Consider the following 22723-nt stretch of genomic DNA (forward strand, 5'->3'; position numbering starts at 1 on the left):
GTCTAAGCATCTGAGTTTAGTGCTTTGACTTTTCTCTTATTCAAATCAACATTACAGGTGGACAAACTCTATTCTTTGTTCTGACGTGTCTTTCAGTTTGTGCTATCCTTCGTCTTCTATGTTGCTGACTTCTTTTTGCTCTTTTGCTCATGCTTCTTCTGGTTCCTAATGTTTCACTAGAGGTTATACTAGACACACCTTCATTTGGACTCGTAGTCGTCTGGTGCACATATTGTACTTTGTCTCTGTCAATTTAATTTGTTTGGTTCTCATGATGTGCCTTGCCTTGACTGTGCTTTTTATAGATTTGATCATCTGGTTTCATCTGATGTTCAACATTGCTTTTCTTGTTCCAGGTTTAGTCTTGTTTTCGCTTTTCTTCTAATACTTCAATGTATCGATTTGTAGTAGGCCTCATCTAGTGCTTGTTGGATGTTCTTCCGTCTGTGATCAGACCTGTTCTTGATGCTTGAGTAACCATCATCTGATTCTCTTGTTTAGTTTGTCCAGGTTTCATAGATCTTACATTTAATGCATTTGATCTTGCATTAAATGTTTTCTTTCCGAATCTGCATTTCACGAAGTCTTTTGTACCATTTGTTTACTTCTATGTTTGGCATCAATCATGACCTGGACATCTATGTACTTTCCTGGCATTGTAGTTGTAGAGGTGTTGTCATTTACTGACTGGTAGGTGTAAATGTTCTAACACATGTAGTTTTGTCTTTTGGATAAGTGCTAGTTTATTTTTCTTTTCTCTCTTCTTCTATTTTGATAATTTTGTGTGTTCTTCTGATAGTGTGGATGCTAGGTAATTCTTTTCATTGTGCTTTCAAACGCAATCCAGTATTCTTAGTTTTTGTCTGTGCATTTGAGTCTCCGTCTAGTCAGCTATGCACTCTCTTGACATAGGTTTTTCCATCATTTGTGGTTTTGTATCATCTGAGGCTTCATTGATTTCCTTCTAATGTTGAGCTTGTTTTCGTTTGATTTCTTCGTCTTATGTCTTGTAGCTTTTACCCCTTATCTAGGTTGCTCGTGCTTTGTCCTTTTATTTAGCATTCTGTTTGTGAGTTTCTTTGTCTGATGTATTTCCTTCTTTTAATCAGTCTTTATCTGGTGCTTAGCTCATATTTCTTGGTTCTGATGTAGAAGGTGATACATGCATATTTTTTATTTTTTAGCTTGCCTATACTTGTTTTTATCTGAAACACTTACACATTTGTTAGAAATAATAATATGCATTATATTTGTCTCATTCAAAACCTTACTGGGAATTTCTTCGTCTGACTTAACATATTGTGATACCTCTCCAAGCGGTGCTTGTGGTAGGGTCTTTTCTAAGTTTCTTTTTTGTTTAGCTTTGGCTCTTTCATGTTTGAAGCTTGCCTTTTTCTGCTATTTTGCTAAATGCTTAGGCTTTTTCAACATTTACGAAGCTTGCCTTTTTCTCATGTTGTTGCTTTTTCTCTTTATTGTCATCATTGGTGGAGGGATCTATTCCCATGATGTTATTTGCTGACTCTTTATTGATGAGTATTGTTTTGGAAGCCACTCCTAGCTTTGGTTAGGGAGCCATTTTTGGTCTTGGCATTCTTTTGGATCATCATTCATTTGGTTGAGAAGTGAGGCATGATGGTCTCTTTATGCTTATAGGCTTGCTTGTTTGGTCGTTGAGCTTTTACGAGTGCTTTGTCTTGACGACTCCCTTTGACCCATGGCAAGTATAATGCATGGATGCATGGACGCAATGAAAATGCAAGATAGGAATGATTTTATTTATTCCTTTTTTGGTGTAATGTCCTTCCATATGCCCCTACCTCATGCATGCAATGGAGTTTATGGTCATGTCTTTGTTCCTAAACATGCAATGCAATTCAATTTATTTTTTATGTCGGGAAATTAACCTATACGCAATAAGGTTAATGTTGACGATTCCTTTCTGTCCATGTCATTTCTGATTATTACCGGGATATACTCCTTTAAACCCGAGGTTTCATAGGCTTATTGGTTAATGTGTGTCGCAACCCAAAAAATTCCGATCTTGCAACCTATGGTTTATACATCCTTTTAAAAATCTCATTAATTAAGGAATGCCCGGATAACAGGCTAATCCTTGATTAATGGTTTTGAAAATAGGTTCATGGAGCCGCCACCAATGTTTTACTCAAAACATTGGGAAAAGAAAAGGTTTTTAAAGATCCAATAATGGCCTTGATAACCAAAATTGGGTTCGGGGGTCGATTACGTGTAGGGAAGGTAGTAAGAACCCCTACAACACCCTTAATCGGTACCCTTATGATGAAGTTAGCATAGTAAGAATTAATAATTTAAATATTTAATCCTCTTTATGAATTGCTATTTACATGCTTGAAATTTAAATTACACGGTTAATCCTAAAACGACTACATGATTGCTTTTATTATAACAATATTTGAAATACGGGAATAGAGAAAAGAAGAGAGAATCCACTGAAATACCTCTTAAACAGCTCTATTGAATCTTCAAATATGGAGATCTTTAGATACTTTGTGGCAACCTTTCATAATCCAATATGCCTCACAAATCTCAAGAAATACAATAGGAGGGAGAGAGAGAGAACTTTCGAGCTCAAAGAAGTCTTATACGAAATTTCACGGCCCTGAGAACAGTGCTTGAGTTGTCAATTTATAGACGTCAGAACTAACCAGAATGACCCGTTCCAGATTTGGAATGGCCCATTCTGAGTCAATCTATTATGTGTAAAATTTGAATCTGGAACGGCCTGTTCTGGGTTTGAATTTTACTCATAACAACCTGTGTTGGAACAACCCGTTCCAAGCTAGGGCTAATAGGCCTTTTTAGTAGTTTGGGTTCTTGTTTGGGAATGGCCCGTTCTAGCTTGGGAACAACCCGTTCCAGCTTGGGAACAACCCGTTCCAATTTCAGAATGATCCGTTCTGGGCTACTAAAACGAACTTTCTCGGGCTTCAAGCCTCCTTGTTGTCATATCTGTTAGAAAAGAATGGCTCAATTGATGGAGTTTAGGTTGAAGCAATGGATGAATTTTTGCTTCTTTTGACCTTCTCCGAATTTGAAGACCTTTTCCTTGAGCTTGCCATGATTCAAATGGAGGAAGAAGATGAATGGAATGATAGGAGAATCCCTAAGCTAAGGATGGAAGCATCCAAGATAAAGATCCAAATGAAAGCTCACTTTCAAGCTTAGGAATGGAGGTTTTCCTAAGGCTAGGGTTAGTGAGATTTCGGTGACTCTTGGAGAGAATTGGGCTGAAGTAAAACTCAGAATTCTCTATTATTCAAAAGTGTCTACAAAATGGAAGGATACAAGCATATAAAGCCACGGATCAAGGAGCCACCCATGTGCACTAGCAAATGGCGCCAATTTGAATTCAAATTCAAATTTGAATTCAAATTGGACGTCCAACTATCCTAAACCATGTGCGGCCATTCCTTCTAGATTATTAATTGCATTTAGAGGTAATTTAGGGTTCATTTGAATGTACACATGTGCAGCCCCCTTTGGCACAAAACATGTGACTCAAATGAAACACTAATTACTCCTAAATGTAATTAACATTCTATGATTCATGCTTTATTACTTAATCCTTCTAAATTCCTATTCTAATGGCCTAAATACAATGGCCAAGCAAATACAATGGAAAGGAAAAATTACAAGAATGAAAACGAGCCCAATATTGGGTACCAAAAGCCCAAAGGCCCATGAAGCCCAAAACTAGGGCCAATAAGCCTATGGCCTAAAATGCTATCCTAAATGGTCCAAAATACAAGACCCAAAATATAGGAAACCTATACTAACATGATATATACAAGACATAAGAAAATAGCTAAAACAAGATATGGCCCATGAGAAGTTCAACTTGGGCTTTTCAAGCCCATCGGGCCCATTGGACCTTGACTGGCCCAATCCTCCATGTCTAGCCCACTCCTCTTGGCTCCTTCAATATGTCACCTCTTGCCTTCCTAGGCATGATTCCATCATCAATCCAAGAGGGGGGTGAATTGGATTCTATGACACTTTAAAAAATTTCAGAGTTTTCAGGATCTTTATTTCAATTCAAACTTTTCTAATTATTAATTTTCAAAGAAGTTTCTTAAAGACTTGTTAATGAAGAATGAATCCTATATGCTTTCTTGATTAATCATTAATGAGATTCAAAGTTAAGAACAATCAATATGTAATCCTTTGATTCAGTTCAAATCAATGTTGAACATGCAAACATGTAAATCAAGAATAATCTCTTCAACATACAACCAAGATATTACACAAAGTAAAAGATAAGGGTAAGAGAAGATTGCACAACTCTTTTATCCTGGTTCAACCACTCCACATGTGACCTACATCCAGTCCTCAATCATAACCTGATCAAGATTTGTTCCACTATCTTAATGAAGAAGTTTTACAAGCATACCACACATGCATATACTCCTACATTCAAGATAACCACTTTCTTGACCTCAAGAAAGCACCCCTTGTAGAAACCCACACTACTAGAAAGAGACTGTTTTACGTCACCAATTTTACATCGGTTTTAGTAAAACCGATGTAGAAATAAATCGCGGTGGCATTCTCGTAATAAATAGCATAATAGATTGCATATTTACATCGGTTATACATGGGACCGATGTAAATATGTAGTATTCTACATCATTTTTATGGAACCGATGTAGTATTTCAAAAGGCGGTGGCATTGTCGTAAATAATCCTAAATAGTTTTGAGATCTACATCGGTCCACTTGGTGACCGATGTAATATTCCTCATGAACCCTCCAATCTAAAGCATATGCGCGCCTTTTCCCCTCATGAACCCTCTCCCCTGATAAACCCTAAAATCTGGAAGCATTTCCACTGGTGAACTTGAAGTCTCGAACCAAGCCTTTCTCACAAAGAACCGTGAACTCTCTAAGCATTGTCATTGATTTGCAAAGAAAGAACGCACCTACTTTGGATGCAAGCTTGAAACTTCTGTTTCGTTTCCGGACAGTAATGGTAAGCATCGTCGTTCTTCTCTTTTGGTTTTGAAGTTTAGATTTCTAATCTATAATTCTAGTAAAGCTTCAAAAATGTCATTGTTTGGTTTTCGGATTCTTACTCTGTGTTTTGAAATTATGAAAGGTTTTGTTCTACTTGCGAACGATCATATTGGAGTCCCTGCACGAAGGTTGAATCTGTGATTAGGGTTTGATTCACATTGTCGTAGCATTCTGGGATTCCTCCTAATTAAAAAGGCCAAAGGTTCGTAAAAAGAAGTTTATTTACCCTGCATTTTGACGTTTCTTTAAATCTGATCTTGTTTTAGTGTAACTCTGTTTTATTTATTTTAGTGTAAATCTGTGATTATTTTCATTATGTTGATGTGAACACATTTAGGTCATCCCAGTTACTTATGCCTCCATATTCAAAAGCTGTATTTTCGCTTTTCCTAGGAGAGAACCCCCTCCATATTAATGGTTGTGTCATCTTGCCATTCCCTTCTCCATTCTTCCTTCTTGTACTAGTCCCAGCAGGATTAGATGCTGTCATCTCTTTGGTAGTTTTGCTTATAATTGTTCTCAGCACAATAGAATTAGACAACCAAAATGTCAACCTGTATCCAAATGCAAGAAGAGGTTAATCACCCGGCAAGTTAGCACATTTTATGATGAAACTGCAGGTTCCAATTTATGCAGTAATGAATAATCAGCTACCTCTAATATCTAATTTGATCCATTTAGCTGAGATTTCATGTAGGATATCCACTTTATCTTCCATTTGTATTATCATATTTTTTTCTTTTGGTTTTTATATTGAGACTAGAGTAAGTTTGTTCTCATTTTAAACAGAGAAGTGCATGGCAAGTTCCACCCCTGTAAAGTTCTCTTCATGCCACACAAGCCTCCTGTTTTCTGAGTTAATTAATCAAAGACAAATAAACTTTTCTTAATTAGAAATAAATTCCAAACTTCACATGATGAAGCAACTTGTGATGGTTAATGTTCATGGACTTCTGTAAAATATTATGTTGACTAGTAATAGAACAATGGGAAATATACTAGGAATAAAATGAAGTAACCATTATATCCAAAAAGAGGCAGTAGCCAAAATAATTCAAGCTTTACCTTGGGACATCATTTCCACATGCCTTAGCAACAAGGGTTAATCCTGAAACAACACTTTTAGCTGCCCCAGCCCTTCTTGCTTGTAGATTTTCTTTACAAGCATGGAGATACAGCCTGGAAAGGCGCCTTGCTGGAGCATGAACCTTACTCATGGAGCTTCCATGCTCGGCCACTACTGAGTATAAAGCAGCCTCAATAGCAGCAGCTTCTCTTAACTCTCCTTCAAGCATCTTTATCTTGTTTTCCAAGTTCTCAACCTTGCTGTCTAAAATGGCATTTCTGGCTTCCCTTGGATAAATCTTGGCATCTTTTCTATCAATGCTTCTGATGTTCCCTCCACTGTTTTGGGCATCTCCATGAAAATGGGTTCTTTAAATGTCATTGTTGTTGGATTATTTTTCGTTTGTGGGGGTCTTCAATTGTCTCTAAGTTTTGATGTTTTTGAAAAATCTTAATCTGGGTCTTCACTTTTCAGCCATGATCGTTTTGTTTTGTGTTGTGTGTTGGTTAACCCGTGTTTTCCCCCTTTCTTCTTTAAAGCAACTGCTCTTGCTGCTGTTAAGGCCTCCTTTTCTATTTGTTGTTGTTTTTTCTCGGGTTGTTCAATTAGGAAAATTTTTGTTACCCTTTTAACTTCAAACAAAAAGCAATGTTATAAAGTTGCACCGTGTAACAGAATACACTGGTAGTTGCAGTAGGTTTGAATTAGTAATACTTTTTTTCTTTTTGAGAAATTTATGGGCTGTGCCTGTGAAGAGAAACTAAAAAAGTTTTAACTAGATAGCCTTTCCCCATATTACGAAGTATGCAGTATGAGTACACAGTTCATGTCACTTTGAGAATTTTTAACTATGTCCCTAAACTAAAAAATTTGTAATTGGGTCATTCATCTTTTTATATTTTTGTAATTTAGTCCTCGGAATTAGATGTCTATGTACAATCTGTGAAATTTAACACAATGTCTTATATCCTCATAATTAGACAGCCACATCAGATTATAAATAATGTATATTAGAATTTATTCTTGGTGTACTAAATTTCATGCTTTGTAATTGCAAGGTTTAGACTAAGTTAATTTCATGTAGTTCAGAACTACAATGCTTACATTGATATTTGAAACATGATATTCAACTTTCTCGTTTTCTCTGTTCATTTCCTTTTTTTTTTTTATGGTTTCTATCAATTTATTTTTCCTGTGTTTGTAAAAGTAAACTAAAGCCCTAGGATGAGAATGATTTCTCTCATTTTCTCAGTTCATTTCCTTTTTTTTTGTTTCTATCAAATTCTCTTTCCTGTGTTGGTAAAAGTCAGCAATTTGAGCATTGTACTCCAACTAGAGTCTATATATGCAGCATTTTTTAAGTTCTGATATATCTGATTTCTAAAACAATGTTACTGTATTAATTTATATGAAATAATAGCATGAACATCAATGCCATTGGCTTCCTGTACCTAACTACTTGTGAGTTATGATTTTTGTAAAAGAATTTTCTGTTGAGTTAGGGCTTATTGAGTCATTATTGGCTCATGTTATTGTATGCTTTGATGATATTCTAAAATTGAAATGCCCACATGCTTGAAAGTTGAAAGTTACCATGTTGGTTTCTAGTGTTTGTAAAAGTAATTTTATCGAATGTTCTCTTTCTTCATATTTTATAATCTATAAACCATTACTGACAATTTCTCCCTTTTGCATAGGTTGTTATTGTCTATAGCTCTCTATTTGTACTGCATATGCTTCTGAAGCTCCTATTGGAATTGGAAAAGAATGTTGGAAGGAGGTATGCTGCTTTATTTGGATGATATTTCCCTTTTTTTTAATAACTTCACGCTGATTGAATGTGTCCTTTTTCTTTGATTTGCTTACCTAATTATTTTTCTTTGGAATGCTACTAGCAAATAGGTGCCCCTGCTACCAAAATATAATTTTGTGCAAATAATGGAGTAACATAGGTAATATTTCTGGTTTTATTGTCCTGTCTATCAATCTCATCATATTTAATAAAATCATCTATGATTGCATGATTACTTTATGTTATAGTTACATGTATTTTCTTTTCATGAGTTTTATCATTTTGTAAAGGTTTGTGAGCAACTTCCTGTCACTGCTATTATATTGGATCTTTATCAATAAAAAGCTAATTTCATCCGATGTATATGGTTAAGTTGTTGTTAATGTTTAGATGGAAAACTAATTTTTTGATGTGAAAGTGACACATGTATGTTCTTGTATGAGTGTGAAAGTGATGCAAAATTAAAACCCACAATGACAAATATAGCAGAACAAAATTAAACTTTTATGCATTAATCATAAAATTTGGCCATTCTAGTAAGTCTATTTTGGCTGGCATGAAAGATACTAGAAAAAATAAAATGGGTGGGAGACTGCGAGTGGGAAGAGTTGCATGGCTAAACAATCTCCACCAAAAATAAGTTGAAAGCAACAAGTCAAAGCACTGTACCATGATTTCTACTTTCTTCTAATACGTACATATAATTTTAGGCTAAAATGTCAAATTATTTTATGACTAACTTTTGCTTCTAGTAGGTTGTCCTTGATAAAGAGAAACAGGTAGCCACGGTGGACAGAGAGGTTGATGATGGTATAGAGACTGTGTGTCTGAACTTACCAGCAGTAATAACGTGAGTTTCGCATTCTTCTCAGCATGTTGCATCCATCCTATGTTTCTCTCACTGGGGTATAACTTTTCATCATGAAGCTCTACTGATTCTTTCTACTTCTGAATTATTTTAAAGTATGTTTGTTATGGTTGGAAATATTGAATGATTATAATGATTAATGCAAAACATATGGTCGTGTCAAATTTTTATGACATTTCAGTTTTGAAAACTTGTCTAGGTCATTTTATCTTAGTTTGGTATCCACAGTAAGATGTTTTACTTTACTTTTTATGAGTACAAGCCGCTTTGATTTTTTATTTATCTGTTTATTTTTTTGTTGGTAATTCTTTTTTTTTTCCTTGGTAATTCTTGTTATTATTGTTGCATTTGAAGTTTTTAAATGCTTTCTTGGAAAAGAATTGAATTAGTAGTTAGCAATGGTGAACTGCTAGACTTGTAATGTTCCATATGTGGTGTGTTGCTTTTCATGACATTAGTATTTTCTCTCTACAAATAGCTTACATATGTTCGTTATCAGGCAAGGAATCACTGCAGTAGATTTTGACAGCAAGGTAAATACAAATTGATATTGAAAGGCTTTAGTTGAAAAGAGAAACTGTTTAAGTAAATGTCATTGTGATGCTTGATGCTTGAAAAGTAAATAATTCGTGTGTAATGTTCTAAAATAAGAAAAACATCACATTCAAATATACTTAAATTTAATCAGAGCTAGCATTTGAATTAATCTTTATCTCTATGTTCATAAAACTCTGAAGCCTTTCCTGGTTTTAAAACCTTTCTTTTTGGTGCAAGAGTATTTGAAGGAAGACCCATATACAGGCGTAGAAATTACTGGGTAAAAGCTGGTGCAGGAGTATTTGAAGGAAGACCCATATTCTGGTGAAGTTTCCTATAGTTCTATTTGTTTCTACATTGCTACTTAATGATTTTTGCAATCTATTTATATATAGTATTTTATATCTATTTCACAAAAGCCTATCAGGTATATATGGTTTACTTGTTCTGCCCAGGCAATTATCAGACAGTTGAAAACATGAATTTTCATGTAGTATAAAGCTAATGATTTTTGTCTCAAAATATGACCCATGCCAAATATGCCTAAAGTTTTGTGTATTAAATTAATGATGATTGTGTCTTTAAGTAAGCTATGAATTTTGTGTATTAATAGTAAATATGCCTCAAGTTTTGTGTATTTTTGTTTTCAGGTTTGAGTGTTTGGTATTTTGTATTGCAAATTATTTACATTGTATGTACCATCTTTGATGTAGTAGCCAATCCCACTATTTGGTATACTACATTATCAGTTTTGGGTTAGGTTGCTCTTAGTTAGCTATTTAGGATTAATTACTTTAGGTATAGCATTTGAATCCTACAATCATGATTCCTGTGCCCAAAGTTTCTGCCTTTTAGCAAGGGATAACTTGGTTTCTGAAGATTGAAAAGAAATTATCTGAAGTTTAATTGAACAAGGGGGCCCCTCTTAATTTTGAATGGTAACAGTGGTGTTTTAGAATCATAGTTTTGAAAACATACTAGATCAGCTAGTTGAACCAAAAACCAGTCCCCTTATATGAACTGCTTGATTGATATCTATTAGTAGTTGGTTAGGTGTCTGTTAGTTAGGTGGGATGAGATATTAGAAGAAATAAGGCATTCCACTGCCTATAAATAAAGGGGTGGTTGAGTTGGAAGAGAAATCATCTCATATTTGAGAAAGGTTTATACTCTTGGAGGGTGGGGAGAGTCCCAATCTCTCGAATATATAGGGAAATCACTCATTTTTTATCTTCTACCCTTGACTAAGGCTGCTACCACATGGGAAAAACAATTTGGATCCAGGGTTCATCCATAGAAATTCTTTCTTTGCTATGGTAAGAATCTGGTCAAAAATTGGTAAATCAATCTTTAACCGAGAAAACTTGTCAACCTAGACCAGTTGAAAAGTTAGAACAATCCTATCTTTTTTATTTTCTTTAACTTTCATGCTCTGTTCAAAGTGGCCTATTTAAGCATCTCTCTCACACATATCTTTTTTATTTTGATATGCTCTGTTCAATCTTTATCTTTTTTATTTTCATTAAATGCCTTGTGGCTCGCAACTTGAAGTACTCCTGTGAACTGTTGAATGACCTGCATTCAAAGTTGCTAGTTTTGAAGAACACTATCCCCGGCCCCCACGCCCCCAGCCTACCAAAAAAGTTTCTTTCCTAATACTAACCAAGAGGAGTGCTAGCAACACTCTATTATTGCTTAAAATTTATTGGACCTACAAATTTTTGTGATTTCCAATATATTGTGATTAAATAAGAAATAGGACTCAAAGAATTGTGATTATTTCCCAATTAGACATCCTATGTGAGCCCAAATAATTCTGCATCACTGGAAAGCATACTAAAAGGCACCTATGCAATCTTCCATTATTATAACCTCCCACCTAGCCTTTTCTTGGCCAATTGATAAAATTGGTGTAAAATAAAATTAGAAACAAATTACTAAAATAGGATTATTTAGAAGAAAAAAGTTGTTGAAGTAGAGTTGTTTTTATCATATCATATCAAAATCAGACACATGATAATATTATGACTTAGCTCTATTTCTATAACATCATAGTATATGCTGGAATTGAATAAATCATATTTTAGAACTCTACATTCTACAAGACTATAACATATGCAAAATTTTTCACATCTACTTTTCACATCTCATTGGTGCATTTTTGTTTAACCAAGGATTATCTAAACTTCATAATGAGAAGGCACGTATGTAGTCACATAAATCTTAAACTTGATTTTGATTTGGCAGGAAGTGTGCAGAGGGTGATACTTCTCTTCTTGACATCTATTAGTCAACACATCTAGTTTGTGATATCTTCTTAGTAAGGTACGTTAAACTCAATTATATTTATGTAGTTTATTTATCTAGTTGAAGAAATGAGATGAATTTTATTTATGTAGTTGATGAAATAAGATGACTTATATTTGGATCTGCTACCTACTTAGATAAATGAAATAATAGGTTCAAATAACATTGAATTAGTGTATGGTTTGCTCTTCTACTATATAGAGAGACCTTAAATACTCAATTGTGTAAATAAATTTGTCTCACAGAAGAAGAAAAATGGATCGTAGTTGGATAAATGCAAGAAGAATCACTGATGAGTATCCAAATGGGGTTGAACAGTTTTTGGAATTCGCTCAACAAAATCGAGCAGATTTGAATGGAAAATTTTATTGTCCTTGTGTTAATTGTTTAAATGGGAGACGACGTACAATTGACGAAATACGAGACCATCTTATTTGTGATGGGTTTTTAACGAGCTATACAACATGGATATGGCATGGTGAAGATAAAGAAACTCAAATTGTGGCCCAAACTGAGCAAGGTGATGTAGAAATGGAAGATCAAATAGAACACATGATTCGTGATGTGGGACAAGAGTTTTTCCAGCAAGCACAATCACATGTGTATGATACTTTAAAAAGTGACTCAGAGACACCTTTGTTTCCTGATTGTACAACCTTCACACGATTATCAGCAGTGTTGAGATTAATGAACTTGAAGGCAAAATATGGGTGGAGTGATAAAAGTTTTACAGAGTTGCTTGAGTTGTTGAAGTTAATGCTTCCAAAAGACAACACATTGCCAGATCGTCATTATGAGGCCAAAAAGGTTTTGTGTCCGATGGGTTTACAGTATAAGAAAATACATGCATGCCCTAATGATTGCATATTGTATAGAAAAGAGTTTGAATCATTGCACAAATGTCCTCGTTGTGGGTTGTCACGGTACAAAGTGAAGGATGATGGTCGTAGTAGTCATGAAGATGTAGTTGACAAGGGGCCTCCAGCGAAGGTGTTATGGTATCTTCCAATTATTCCAAGGTTCAAGCGATTGTTTGCTAATGCAACTGATGCAATGAACCTTACATGGCATGCAGACAATAGAAAATGTGATGGCATGCTTCGTCATCCAGCTGATTCCCCATAATGGAAAAAAATCGATGGTTTGTTTCCACATTTTGGTAGTGAGGCAAGAAACCTTAGGCTCGGCCTTGCTTCAGATGGAATGAATCCTTTTGGAAATTTAAGCACTAACCATAGTTCATGGCCTGTTCTCCTTTCAATTTACAATTTGCCTCCTTGGTTGTGCATGAAGAGAAAATATGTAATATTGTGTATGATGATTGCAGGTCCAAAACAATCAGGAAATGACATAGATGTTTATCTAAGTCCTTTGATCGAGGACTTGAGAATTTTGTCGGAAGAAGGGGTTAATGTGTTTGATGGGTATCGTCAACAGAGTTTCAAGCTACAAGCAATGATATTTTGTAATATTAATGATTTTCCGGCATATGGGAACTTGAGTGGATATAGTGTTAAAGGACATCACGCATGCCCTATCTGTGAAAAACAAACAAGCTACCTACAATTGAAGCATGGAAAGAAAACTGTCTACACTAGCCATCGAAAATTTCTCAAACCTAATCACCCATATCGAAGATTGAAAAAAGCTTTTAATGGATGTCAAGAACATGAAATTGCACCCACACCCTTAACTGGTGACCAAGTCTATGATCAGGTGAAGGACATAAATATTATATTTGGAAAGACCCAAAAGAAGTCAATTGAGAAGAAGTTGTGGAAGAAGAGGTCCATATTTTTTGATCTTCCATATTGGCACCATCTAGATGTTAGACATTGCATAGATGTTATGCATGTGGAGAAAAATGTATGTGATAGTGTAATAGGCACACTTTTAAACATTAAAGGCAAGACAAAGGATGGACTCAATGCTCGTCAAGATTTGTTAGAGATAGGTATACGTGAACAGTTACATCCAAAGTTAGAAGGTAAGCGTACATATTTGCCTCCAGCATGTCATACTTTGTCAAGAAAAGAGAAAATAAGTTTTTGTCAATGCCTACGAGGTGTGAAAGTTCCACAGGGATACTCTTCAAATGTTAAGAGCCTTGTATCATGGAATGATCTTAAACTGGTTGGCTTAAAATCTCATGATTGTCACGTTTTGATGCAACAACTTTTACCTGTGGCTATATGTGGCATTTTGCCTAATAATGTTAGAAGTGTGTTAACTCGTTTGTGCTTCTTTTTCAATGCTATATGTGCTAAAGTCATTGACCCTAACAAGTTGGATGAGTTGGAAAATGAGTTTATTATTATCCTATGTCAATTGGAGATGTATTTTCCTCCGAGTTTTTTTGACATCATGATTCACTTGATTGTTCATCTAGTTAGGGAGATCAGATTGTGTGGCCCTATTTATTTACGATGGATGTACCCAGTTGAGCGTTACATGAAGATTTTAAAAGGGTATAGCAAGAATCCATACCGTCCAGAAGCATTTATTGTTGAAAGGTACATTGCAGAAGAAGCTATTGAATTTTGTTTAGATTACATGTCTGAAGCAAAACCAGTAGGGATTCCTAAGTCTCGTTATGAGGATAGAATTGAAGGCAAGGGTACAAAAGGCCTAAAAGTTAAATTTATTCTTCGAAAGGAATTACTTCAGGCACATTTGTATATATTGAACAACACTGAGGAGGTTCTCCCATACATATCTGAGCACCAAGCCTTTTTGAAGAAAAATAACCCTAGAATGAATGAAAAATCATTGGTCAATGAGCATAACAAGACATTCTTAAAATGGTTTAAAGAAAAAGTCTTTAGTGATGACAGTGCTTCTGACACATTAAAATGTCTTGCAAATGAGCCTAAATATAATGTCTTTACTTATACTGGATATGATATCAATAATTTTTCATTTTACACAAAGTCACAAGATGATAACAGTACCATGCAGAATAGTGGGGTTACTCTTCAGGCTCAATCTATGCATTTTTCTAGTAGAAATGATAAAAATCCTGTTGTGGCATCCACAAGTTACTATGAAGTCATTGAAGACATTTGGGAGATCAGTTATGGTACATTTAAAGTTCCTGTTTTTAAGTGCAAGTGGGTTGATATTAACACTGGTGTGCGAACCGATGAAATGGGATTTACAATGGTATACCTTAGCAAGGTGGGTCATAAGGATGAACCTTTCATCATGGCAAACCAAGCAACACAAGTATTTTATGTCAAAGATCCTATTGATGAAAGGTGGTCTGTGGTTCTACAAGGTAAAAGTGTACACAATCTTGACGATTCAACAGTTGAGTTTGGGGAGAGTCTTTCTTTCTCAACACGTATGCCAACTAACAACGAAGAAATTGAACAAGATGACGTTCATGCCACTCGTAATGACCATGATGAAGGCATATGGGAAAACATTATTATCTAATTACCACATTAAGTTATGTATATCTTGATATATACTTTAATATTCTATTTATCATTTTTTTCATGCTTTTAATTAGTTTTATTACTTATTTTGCAATTGACCTTGGTTTTTATTTTTGTCAAAACAGGTACATGGATACTCAATTTGATCCACAAGACTCCCCTGCTCCTCAAGGCTCCCCTACTCCTCAAGGCTCCGCTGCTCCTCAAGGTTCCACTGCTCCTCAAGGCTCCACTGCTCCTCAAGGCTCCACTACTCCTACACCCCCTGCTTCACAGACTATATCTAAGAAAAAAAGGAAGCCGACATGAATGAAAACCTTAGCCTGTAGGCGCATGAAAGGGGCAAAAATATCACTTGACGTGAATCCCACTACTGGGATAGTTTCAGGGCCAAACAAAGTCCAATTTGCAAGTTATTTGGGAACCCTTGCTCGAGATAAGATTAGTATTTTAGTTCCTTCTTGGAAAGAAGTTCCACAGACTACTAAAAACATGATTTGGCAGGATATATTGGTATTTCCATTATCTTTACATAATTTGACAAAATTATGATTATTTTTAATGTTTTTATTATTAATTGTTTAATCTAAAATTGTTTTGTAGGAATTGTATGACATTAGTGATACTACAATATTAAAGAGTAAAATGCTTTCAGCTGTTGCTACAAAATTTAGGCAACACAAGTCTTATCTTACCAGGGAATGGGTACATGGGAAACATAAGGGTAAAAGCCCGTGTGATGAGTATAATATTGACCCTGAAGAATAGGAGAAATTCAAAGAAATTCGGAATGACCCTTCTTGGAAGGTAAATTGTGTTTATTTTTTTTTTTTGTAAAATGTATATTAAATTTGTAATTTTATTTCACTTTTAATTATCATTTTATTAAACTATTGCAGCTTATAAGAAAAAAAGCGCAGGATATCCAGAAACTCAATAATGCACCCCACCTATTGTCTCGTGGGGGTTATGAGCTACTTGTGAAAAATTATATGAAAAGAGAAGTTAAACGACTTAAGGAGGTAGCAATACAATCTGGTGCTAGTGAGGATGTAGCCATTGATCCTCCACCTCCTCCTCCACGCCATAGGTTGTGGAACATGGCTCGCACAAAAAGCTCTGGAGAGATGACTTCTGAGTCTGCTAATCAAATTGCACAAAAAATTGTAAGTATTTTCTTATAAAATTAATCTCTTTATGTATTTGAAGATTTATTGTAGATTTTTTTTATTTACGGATATATTATAAACAAAATTTGTTTATTGTAGAATGTGTTGGAGGAGAAAGAATCACAAGGTTCATTTATTCCTGAAGGCCGTCAGGATATATTAAATACTGCCCTTGGACGACCAGAGCATCCTGGTTGTGTTCGTACAGCTGGGGTTGCTGTTACTATTGGTAATTACTTTGGACCGTTATCACAGGGGTCATCCTTATCTAGATTGAGCCCACAGGATCTTGAAGCCCTCACGCAACAAATATATGCACGGGTCACAAAAACTTTAATGGAAAAGTACCCAAATATGAGTACTGCATAGTCACAGGATGTTCCTCCAGTTGAGGTAGATCATGCTATCGTGGCCCGTGTTAGCACTAAAGGCAGTTGTCAAACTCCTTCAACTGGTACTGTTCCTGGTAATCCCTTTGGAGATGAGGTTGATGCAAATATCTCCAATAAGTGTGAGTTATGCATTGAGGGGATTCCTCCACTTGTAGTGGCCATTGGTAGAGTTTGTGAGGGGAGTTCAACTATACACAACGTGCCTTTGACAAATGATTTGGTCAAGGTGGTCATTGAGGAAGTTCGAGATTCTAATGCTCGAGTTCCCATACCTACTTCAGAGGTTCAACTGGTTGGGCAGGCCTTAAAAACTTTCATTGCGTGGCCGACACATCTTGTCAGACCTATTTCAACCACGGTATATATTTTTTCCTATTTTTTCATTATTACTAACTTTAATTACAAATACAAATTGTTTATTCATATTAATGTTTGATGTTTGATTTATTGTATAGGATATTCATCGAGCAAATAAACGAGTTCCATCTATTGATAGGTCAGAACCTAATGGTGATCCTATCACTGGGTTACGTGAGGTAACAAAGTCCTTACTTTTTGGACAACCATTTCAGGTGACTTGACTAACTAATATAAAGACTATTTAACATATTTATATTTTAAGTTTGCTACTTACCCAAGTTTCCAATTTCAGGTGATATGTCCTGCAAGTCTATTTGGGATCAACAATGATTATTTTACGTTGTATATTTCATTTCAAGATATATATGAATTATTACAACGTCAAGCAATGCTTAACATCTCAATTATACAATTATGGATGTTGTAAGTACAAAATTGTTAGTGTCATTATCTATTTAATTATGATTTCCTTCACTATTAATTTTTTCTTTTGTATGTATTTTAGATATTTGAATCGTAAAATTGAAGAACTCAATCATGGTGACTTGTATGGATTTCTTGAGCCCCAATCAATTCAAAAATCTGGGAATAAAAAAGCGGAGTCTCAAAATTATATCATTGAAAGGTTACAAAATTCACCCAAGCAAATTTACTTTGCTCCTTACTGTCGCCACCGGCCCGAAACGGGCTTTCGGCATTCGCGAAGGATGGTTGGACTCTTTTGTTTGTTTAAAAATATGGATTGCTAGAATGACTTATTCTCAAACTGAGACCTCGTCAAACGAGCAATTTTATTAAAAGGCTCACCAATCCATGTTAATTCCAAGCGGGACCCTCCATGGATTAGCGGTTTTCATAAAAAGGAAAGGTTCATGGAGTCGCCACCAATGTTTTACTCAAAACATTGGAAAAAGAGATTTAAGGCAATCGATTCAAAAATCGACTTCGGCCATTACAACCAGAGTCGGGTAAGGGAGTCGGTTACGCGTGGGGAAGGTGTTAGCACCCCACAGCGCCCCTTTCGGGTTCCCTATGACAGATTATTTAAAAATAATAGTGCGAAATTACTAAATTACCCCTATTTATTCTAAGCAATTATAAATTAACTATCTACATGATGACAGTTTAAATATGTACAAACAGAAAGCGGTAAAAGAAGGGACTTTAAAGAGATAAACCTTTGAAGCGTGCTTTCTTATATATCTTGACAGAAATTGGGAAGCGTTTTGGCGTTCCCTCCCTCTACAAGACCGCTCGCTCCCTCCTATAAAATTTTAACTATGGAAATCCGGAGGATTTCCCTTCGACTAGGTTCGAGACTCAAGCAAATGGCTCGTGACTCAAGAACTTCGTCGGATCAACTCTCCGAGTGATTTCTAGGCAGAGCACTGCTAAAAAAAACCCAGAATACTCAAGAAGAGGGTTAAAACTCAGTCCAAAAGTGTAGAATGACGTCCCATTGACGTCATATTTATAGGGATGAGGCTCAATACGGCCTCTGGGGGTCAATACGGTCCGTATTGAAGTTTTGAACTACAATACGGCCGTATTGAATTCAATACGGCCGTATTGAAGTTCAAAAAACCTCAATACGGCCGTATTGAAGTTCAGTGCAGCCGTATTGAAGTTCAGTGCAGCCGTATTGAATTCAATGCAGCCGTATTGAAGTTCAGTGCAGCCGTATTGAATTCAATGCAGCCGTATTGAAGTTCAGAAACTTCAATACGGCCGTATTGAGTTCAGTGCGGCCGTATTGTAGTTCAAAATGTGCAGTACGGCCGTACTGAACTCCAAGGAGGCCGTATTGAGCTCCAAACCTCCCACTTTCTTATTTTTGGCTACTCTAAGACCTCTAAACCTACAGATAGTCATCCTATGGTCTTCTGGGAGTCCTTCTGGCTGACTTTCCTTCGATCTTTGAGAGTCTTCGAGTCTTATTTCCGACCCGGACAATTTTAGGGGTCTACAGCTGCCCCCCCTTTACTTAGTCAAACGGCCTTTTAGTGTACCGGTTGATAAGTAAAGGAGTTGACCCAATTGTCCGGGGAATAAGGCCATCCTTCCGACTTGTAGTGTCTTCCGGTGGAAAATTGCTGAGTAGCCTCTCCAGGTTTTGCTTCGCTTGTCGCCCGAGCCGGAAGCTGCATACCTCCGTGCTTCTGAACACTCTGGTAGCGTGAGTACCGCCTCTCCAGGCTCAACTTCACTCGACGCCCGAGCTGGAAGTTGTGAGTACCGCCTCTCCAGGCTTAGCTTCGCTTGCCGCCCAAGCTGGAAGCTGTGAGTACCGCCTCTCCAGGCTCTGCTTCGGTGCTTCTGACATCCTAGGCAGTTGAGTTTGCCCTCTCCAGGGTTAGCTTCGCTTGCCGCCCAAGCTGGAAGCTGTGAGTACCGCCTCTCCAGGCTCTGCTTCGGTGCTTCTGACATCCTAGGCAGTTGAGTTTGCCCTCTCCAGGGTTAGCTTCGCTTGCCGCCCAAGCTGGAAGCTGTGAGTACCGCCTCTCCAGGCTCTGCTTCGGTGCTTCTGACATCCTAGGCAGTTGAGTTTGCCCTCTCCAGGGTTAGCTTTGCTTGCCGCCCAAGCTGGAAGCTGTGAGTACCGCCTCTCCAGGCTCTGCTTCGGTGCTTCTGACATCCTAGGCAGTTGAGTTTGCCCTCTCCAGGGTTAGCTTCGCTTGCCGCCCAAGCTGGAAGCTGTGAGTACCGCCTCTCCAGGCTCTGCTTCGGTGCTTCTGACATCCTAGGCAGTTGACTTTGCCCTCTCCAGGGTTAGCTTCGCTTGCCGCCCAAGCTGGAAGCTGTGAGTACCGCCTCTCCAGGCTCAACTTCACTCGACGCCCGAGCTGGAAGTTGTGAGTACCGCCTCTCCAGGCTCTGCTTCGGTGCTTCTGACAACCTAGGCAGTTGAGTTTGCCCTCTCCAGGGTCTGCGGTTTGCCCTCCCCAGGGTCTGCCTCCGTGTTCTTGACGACGTTGGCAATGTGAGTTTGCCCTCTCCAGGGATCTGTGATGGTTTTGTCTCCACAGTCCACGATGCTGCTTTGACGATTTGTTTTTGATTTTGGTGCCGCTGAGGGCTGGATAACGCAGGGATCCGTCTAGGGGATGTGCAGTTACTCATAGGTTCTTGTGTCCCAACTTTCCTTTGCATAGTTGGTGCCCATTGAGGAATTTCTGTTTCCTTGGGGTGTAGACACGAAGATGCTCTTTCTGATGTGAGCGATGCCTTATGATTGGCTGACGTCCTTTGACGTTGTGGAGTATCCCGGTTATCCTTATTCGGGTGACTCTTTTTGATTTTTGGATTTTGCTGCCTCTGTGTAGGCTGTTATCCGCTGGGGATTCTGAATGTTGATTTTTGATTGACCTCTTCTGTTAGGCAAATCATCTTGATGTTTAGTGGTTTGGCTAGATGCCAAATTCCGCTTGGGGAATATTTATTTTTTATTTTTCTCCTTTTGTAAGGGTGCCTCTTGAGTAGGCGACTGGGGATTTGGGGATCTTATGTATCCCAGAGTATTATTTAGAAAGCCTCTTCAGGCTTAGCTTTACTCTTTGTTTGAGTTGGAAAGCTATCTTCCATTGAAGAATTTTAAGTCCTTTGACTTGGATATTTTGTTTGGATCATGCTTCCGTTGGGGAATTTCGATGATCTGGCCTTGATAGCTTTCACTGGGAAATTTGGTCCAAGGGTGAAAGCTAAAATATCTCTGGGGAGTATTATTTCGGCAAGCCTCTCCAGGCTCAGTTATTCTGTATGATGAGAGAGTATTGTTTCTGCAAGCCTCTCCAGGCTTAGTTATTCTGTACAATTTTGCTGGATTTTCTGTCTCTTTATTGATTTCGGCTTTTTATATATTTTTTTGCCCTTTTTTTTTTTTTTTTGATTTTGGCTTTTTCTATATTTTTGCCTTTTTTGATTTTGGCTTTTTTCTGTATTTTGCCTTTTTTTGTTGATTTTGGCTTTTGTTGTACAGAAATAAAAGTGTTAAAAGATTTAGACTCAAAGAGTGAAAAATTTCATTCATTAAATAAACATGAAATTTTGTACAAGGGAAATGATGGGACGCAGCCCATTCAAACAAATACATAAAAATAGGAAAAAGAAAGCCAATCTTCATTCTTCTGCCGGCGGGTCCTGTGGAGGAGCGGGGAACTGGCGGTGCATCCAGACCGAGAGGTTGTCGAACCCCTGCACCAAAGTGTCCAGTCGAGTATCGGTGCTCTGCTGCCATGCGCCGATACTGTGCTGAAAAGCATCGAATTGAGTATCGATGCTTTGCTGTAAAGCGTCAAAGCGGGCATCAAAGTAGGCCCTATCCGACTGTGAGGTGCCGGCCTCTGGCTGTGGGCTGCCGTCGCCCTGAAGATCAACGTCATTGAAGAGCTCGGCGAAGGCGTCGGGGCCGTCAGCTCGTACATACCTCCCTCCTGACCTCGCTATGATCTTCATACTGATCAAGGTGGAGGCATTAATTGGCTTTGGTGCCAATGGCCCTGGCTCTACGCCGTCTGGGCATCCCCAAGTCTCCGCAAGCCGTGAGAGGAGTGGGGCAACCAGGATGTATCCCTGCCTAGATCCTCCCTCTCGTGCCCCCAAGTTCTTAACGTGCTCGAGGAAGAAGTATCCGGGGTTGGCCCTCCGACTGGTGGCCATGCAGTATAATGCTAATAAATCCGGCCGTGTCACCGACTCGGGGCTCTTCCACCTGCCATGGATGATGCTGGTGAGGATCTTGTGACAGATCCGAAGAGCGGTCAAGAGTCGGGTGCCCTTCACCCCGGCATGATAGTCTTCGTGGCCTGTGATCGCTCTCCACATGTCGACCGGGGTCCACTGATCAGGCCACTCGCATATAGCATCTCGATATGCGAGCTGATAAGTCCTGCTGAAAAATCCTGCCTGGACGTTGAACTCGTCCAACGTCAGTGAGCGGTACCCCTGGTTTATCCAGAAGTCAACTGAGCAGACAGCCTCCCCAAAACTGTTTGTCGACTCAGTAACGCCGACAGTGGCCAGAAACTCCTTCGTCGCCGTCAAGTACAGGTGAGAAGGGGGATCAAGGAAGAATCCCCATCCTATACTGTCGAAGTAGCCTCGGACTTCATCCTCCAAGCCCACTGTACGGAGAATGTCGAAGTCGAGCGCCCTCGACGGCTCGAAGGTGAATGACTCTACGAGCTGCAGCCGTTCCTGATGTCTGTCTGTCATCTCACGTCGAGCTGGGGCCCTCTGCCTCTTTCTAGATGATTCCGCCATTTCTGAGGTTTCTTCTTGGGGTTCACTCACAAGCAGGATGCAGAGGAATGAAGATTGGAATGCAAAAATGAGAAGGAAAATGCTTATTTATAGACAAATTTTCGCCAATACGCCCCGTATTGATTCAATACGGCCGTATTGGTGTACCCGTTATTGGGCAATTTTGGCAACCAATACGGCCCGTTTTGAATTCAATACGGGCGTATTGGAGGTCAATACGGGCGTATTGGATTTAATACGCCCGTATTGAAGCTGAAAGGTTGCTTCAACGGTCGTCTTAATACGGCCGTATTGGGACCAATACGAGCGTATTAAAAATTATTATTATTATTATTATTATTATTTTTTTTTTTTTAAAGATAAACAGAGAATAAGTGATCTTCTAGTACACCTATCATCTGTATGCATGTATGCAGTATGATGCACCTAATTCTATTTGATTCATTTTTCAAAAGAATTAACCGATGCGTTTTTTGCTT

General features: G+C 37.8%; 2 protein-coding genes, 1 long non-coding RNA gene and 1 pseudogene across 3 annotated transcripts; 3 read left to right on the top strand and 1 right to left on the bottom strand.

Annotated features, from left to right (window-relative positions):
- The first annotated feature begins 2856 nt into the window (after nucleotides 1-2856).
- On the top strand, nucleotides 2857-9264 carry LOC145955798 (uncharacterized). Its single transcript, XR_014432489.1, has 5 exons — nucleotides 2857-5010; nucleotides 5137-5256; nucleotides 7818-7900; nucleotides 8016-8072; nucleotides 8668-9264. It is a non-coding gene; the product is annotated as an uncharacterized LOC145955798 (long non-coding RNA).
- Nucleotides 5353-6483, bottom strand: LOC145955797 (uncharacterized). Its single transcript, XM_083070993.1, has 2 exons — nucleotides 6120-6483; nucleotides 5353-5608 (listed from the first exon to the last, which is right to left on the bottom strand). Exons 1-2 carry the CDS (start codon nucleotides 6347-6349, stop codon nucleotides 5368-5370), a joined length of 471 nt encoding a protein of 156 aa, XP_082927119.1. The 5' UTR covers nucleotides 6350-6483; the 3' UTR covers nucleotides 5353-5367.
- Nucleotides 9265-11659: 2395 nt separating the features above from the next.
- Nucleotides 11660-15166, top strand: LOC145955796 (uncharacterized; annotated as a pseudogene).
- A 231-nt stretch (nucleotides 15167-15397) lies between these two features.
- LOC145956341 (uncharacterized) lies at nucleotides 15398-17779 on the top strand. The gene is made up of 9 exons (XM_083071929.1): nucleotides 15398-15577; nucleotides 15668-15769; nucleotides 15964-16154; nucleotides 16274-16280; nucleotides 16333-16554; nucleotides 16603-16983; nucleotides 17081-17197; nucleotides 17278-17408; nucleotides 17491-17779. Exons 1-9 carry the CDS (start codon nucleotides 15398-15400, stop codon nucleotides 17732-17734), a joined length of 1575 nt encoding a protein of 524 aa, XP_082928055.1. The 3' UTR covers nucleotides 17735-17779.
- The last annotated feature ends 4944 nt before the right edge of the window (nucleotides 17780-22723 follow it).

Source organism: Cajanus cajan, chromosome 3 (assembly GCF_000230855.2).
Source record: "Cajanus cajan strain Asha chromosome 3, NIPB_CcT2T_4, whole genome shotgun sequence".
Lineage (NCBI taxonomy): Eukaryota > Viridiplantae > Streptophyta > Magnoliopsida > Fabales > Fabaceae > Cajanus > Cajanus cajan.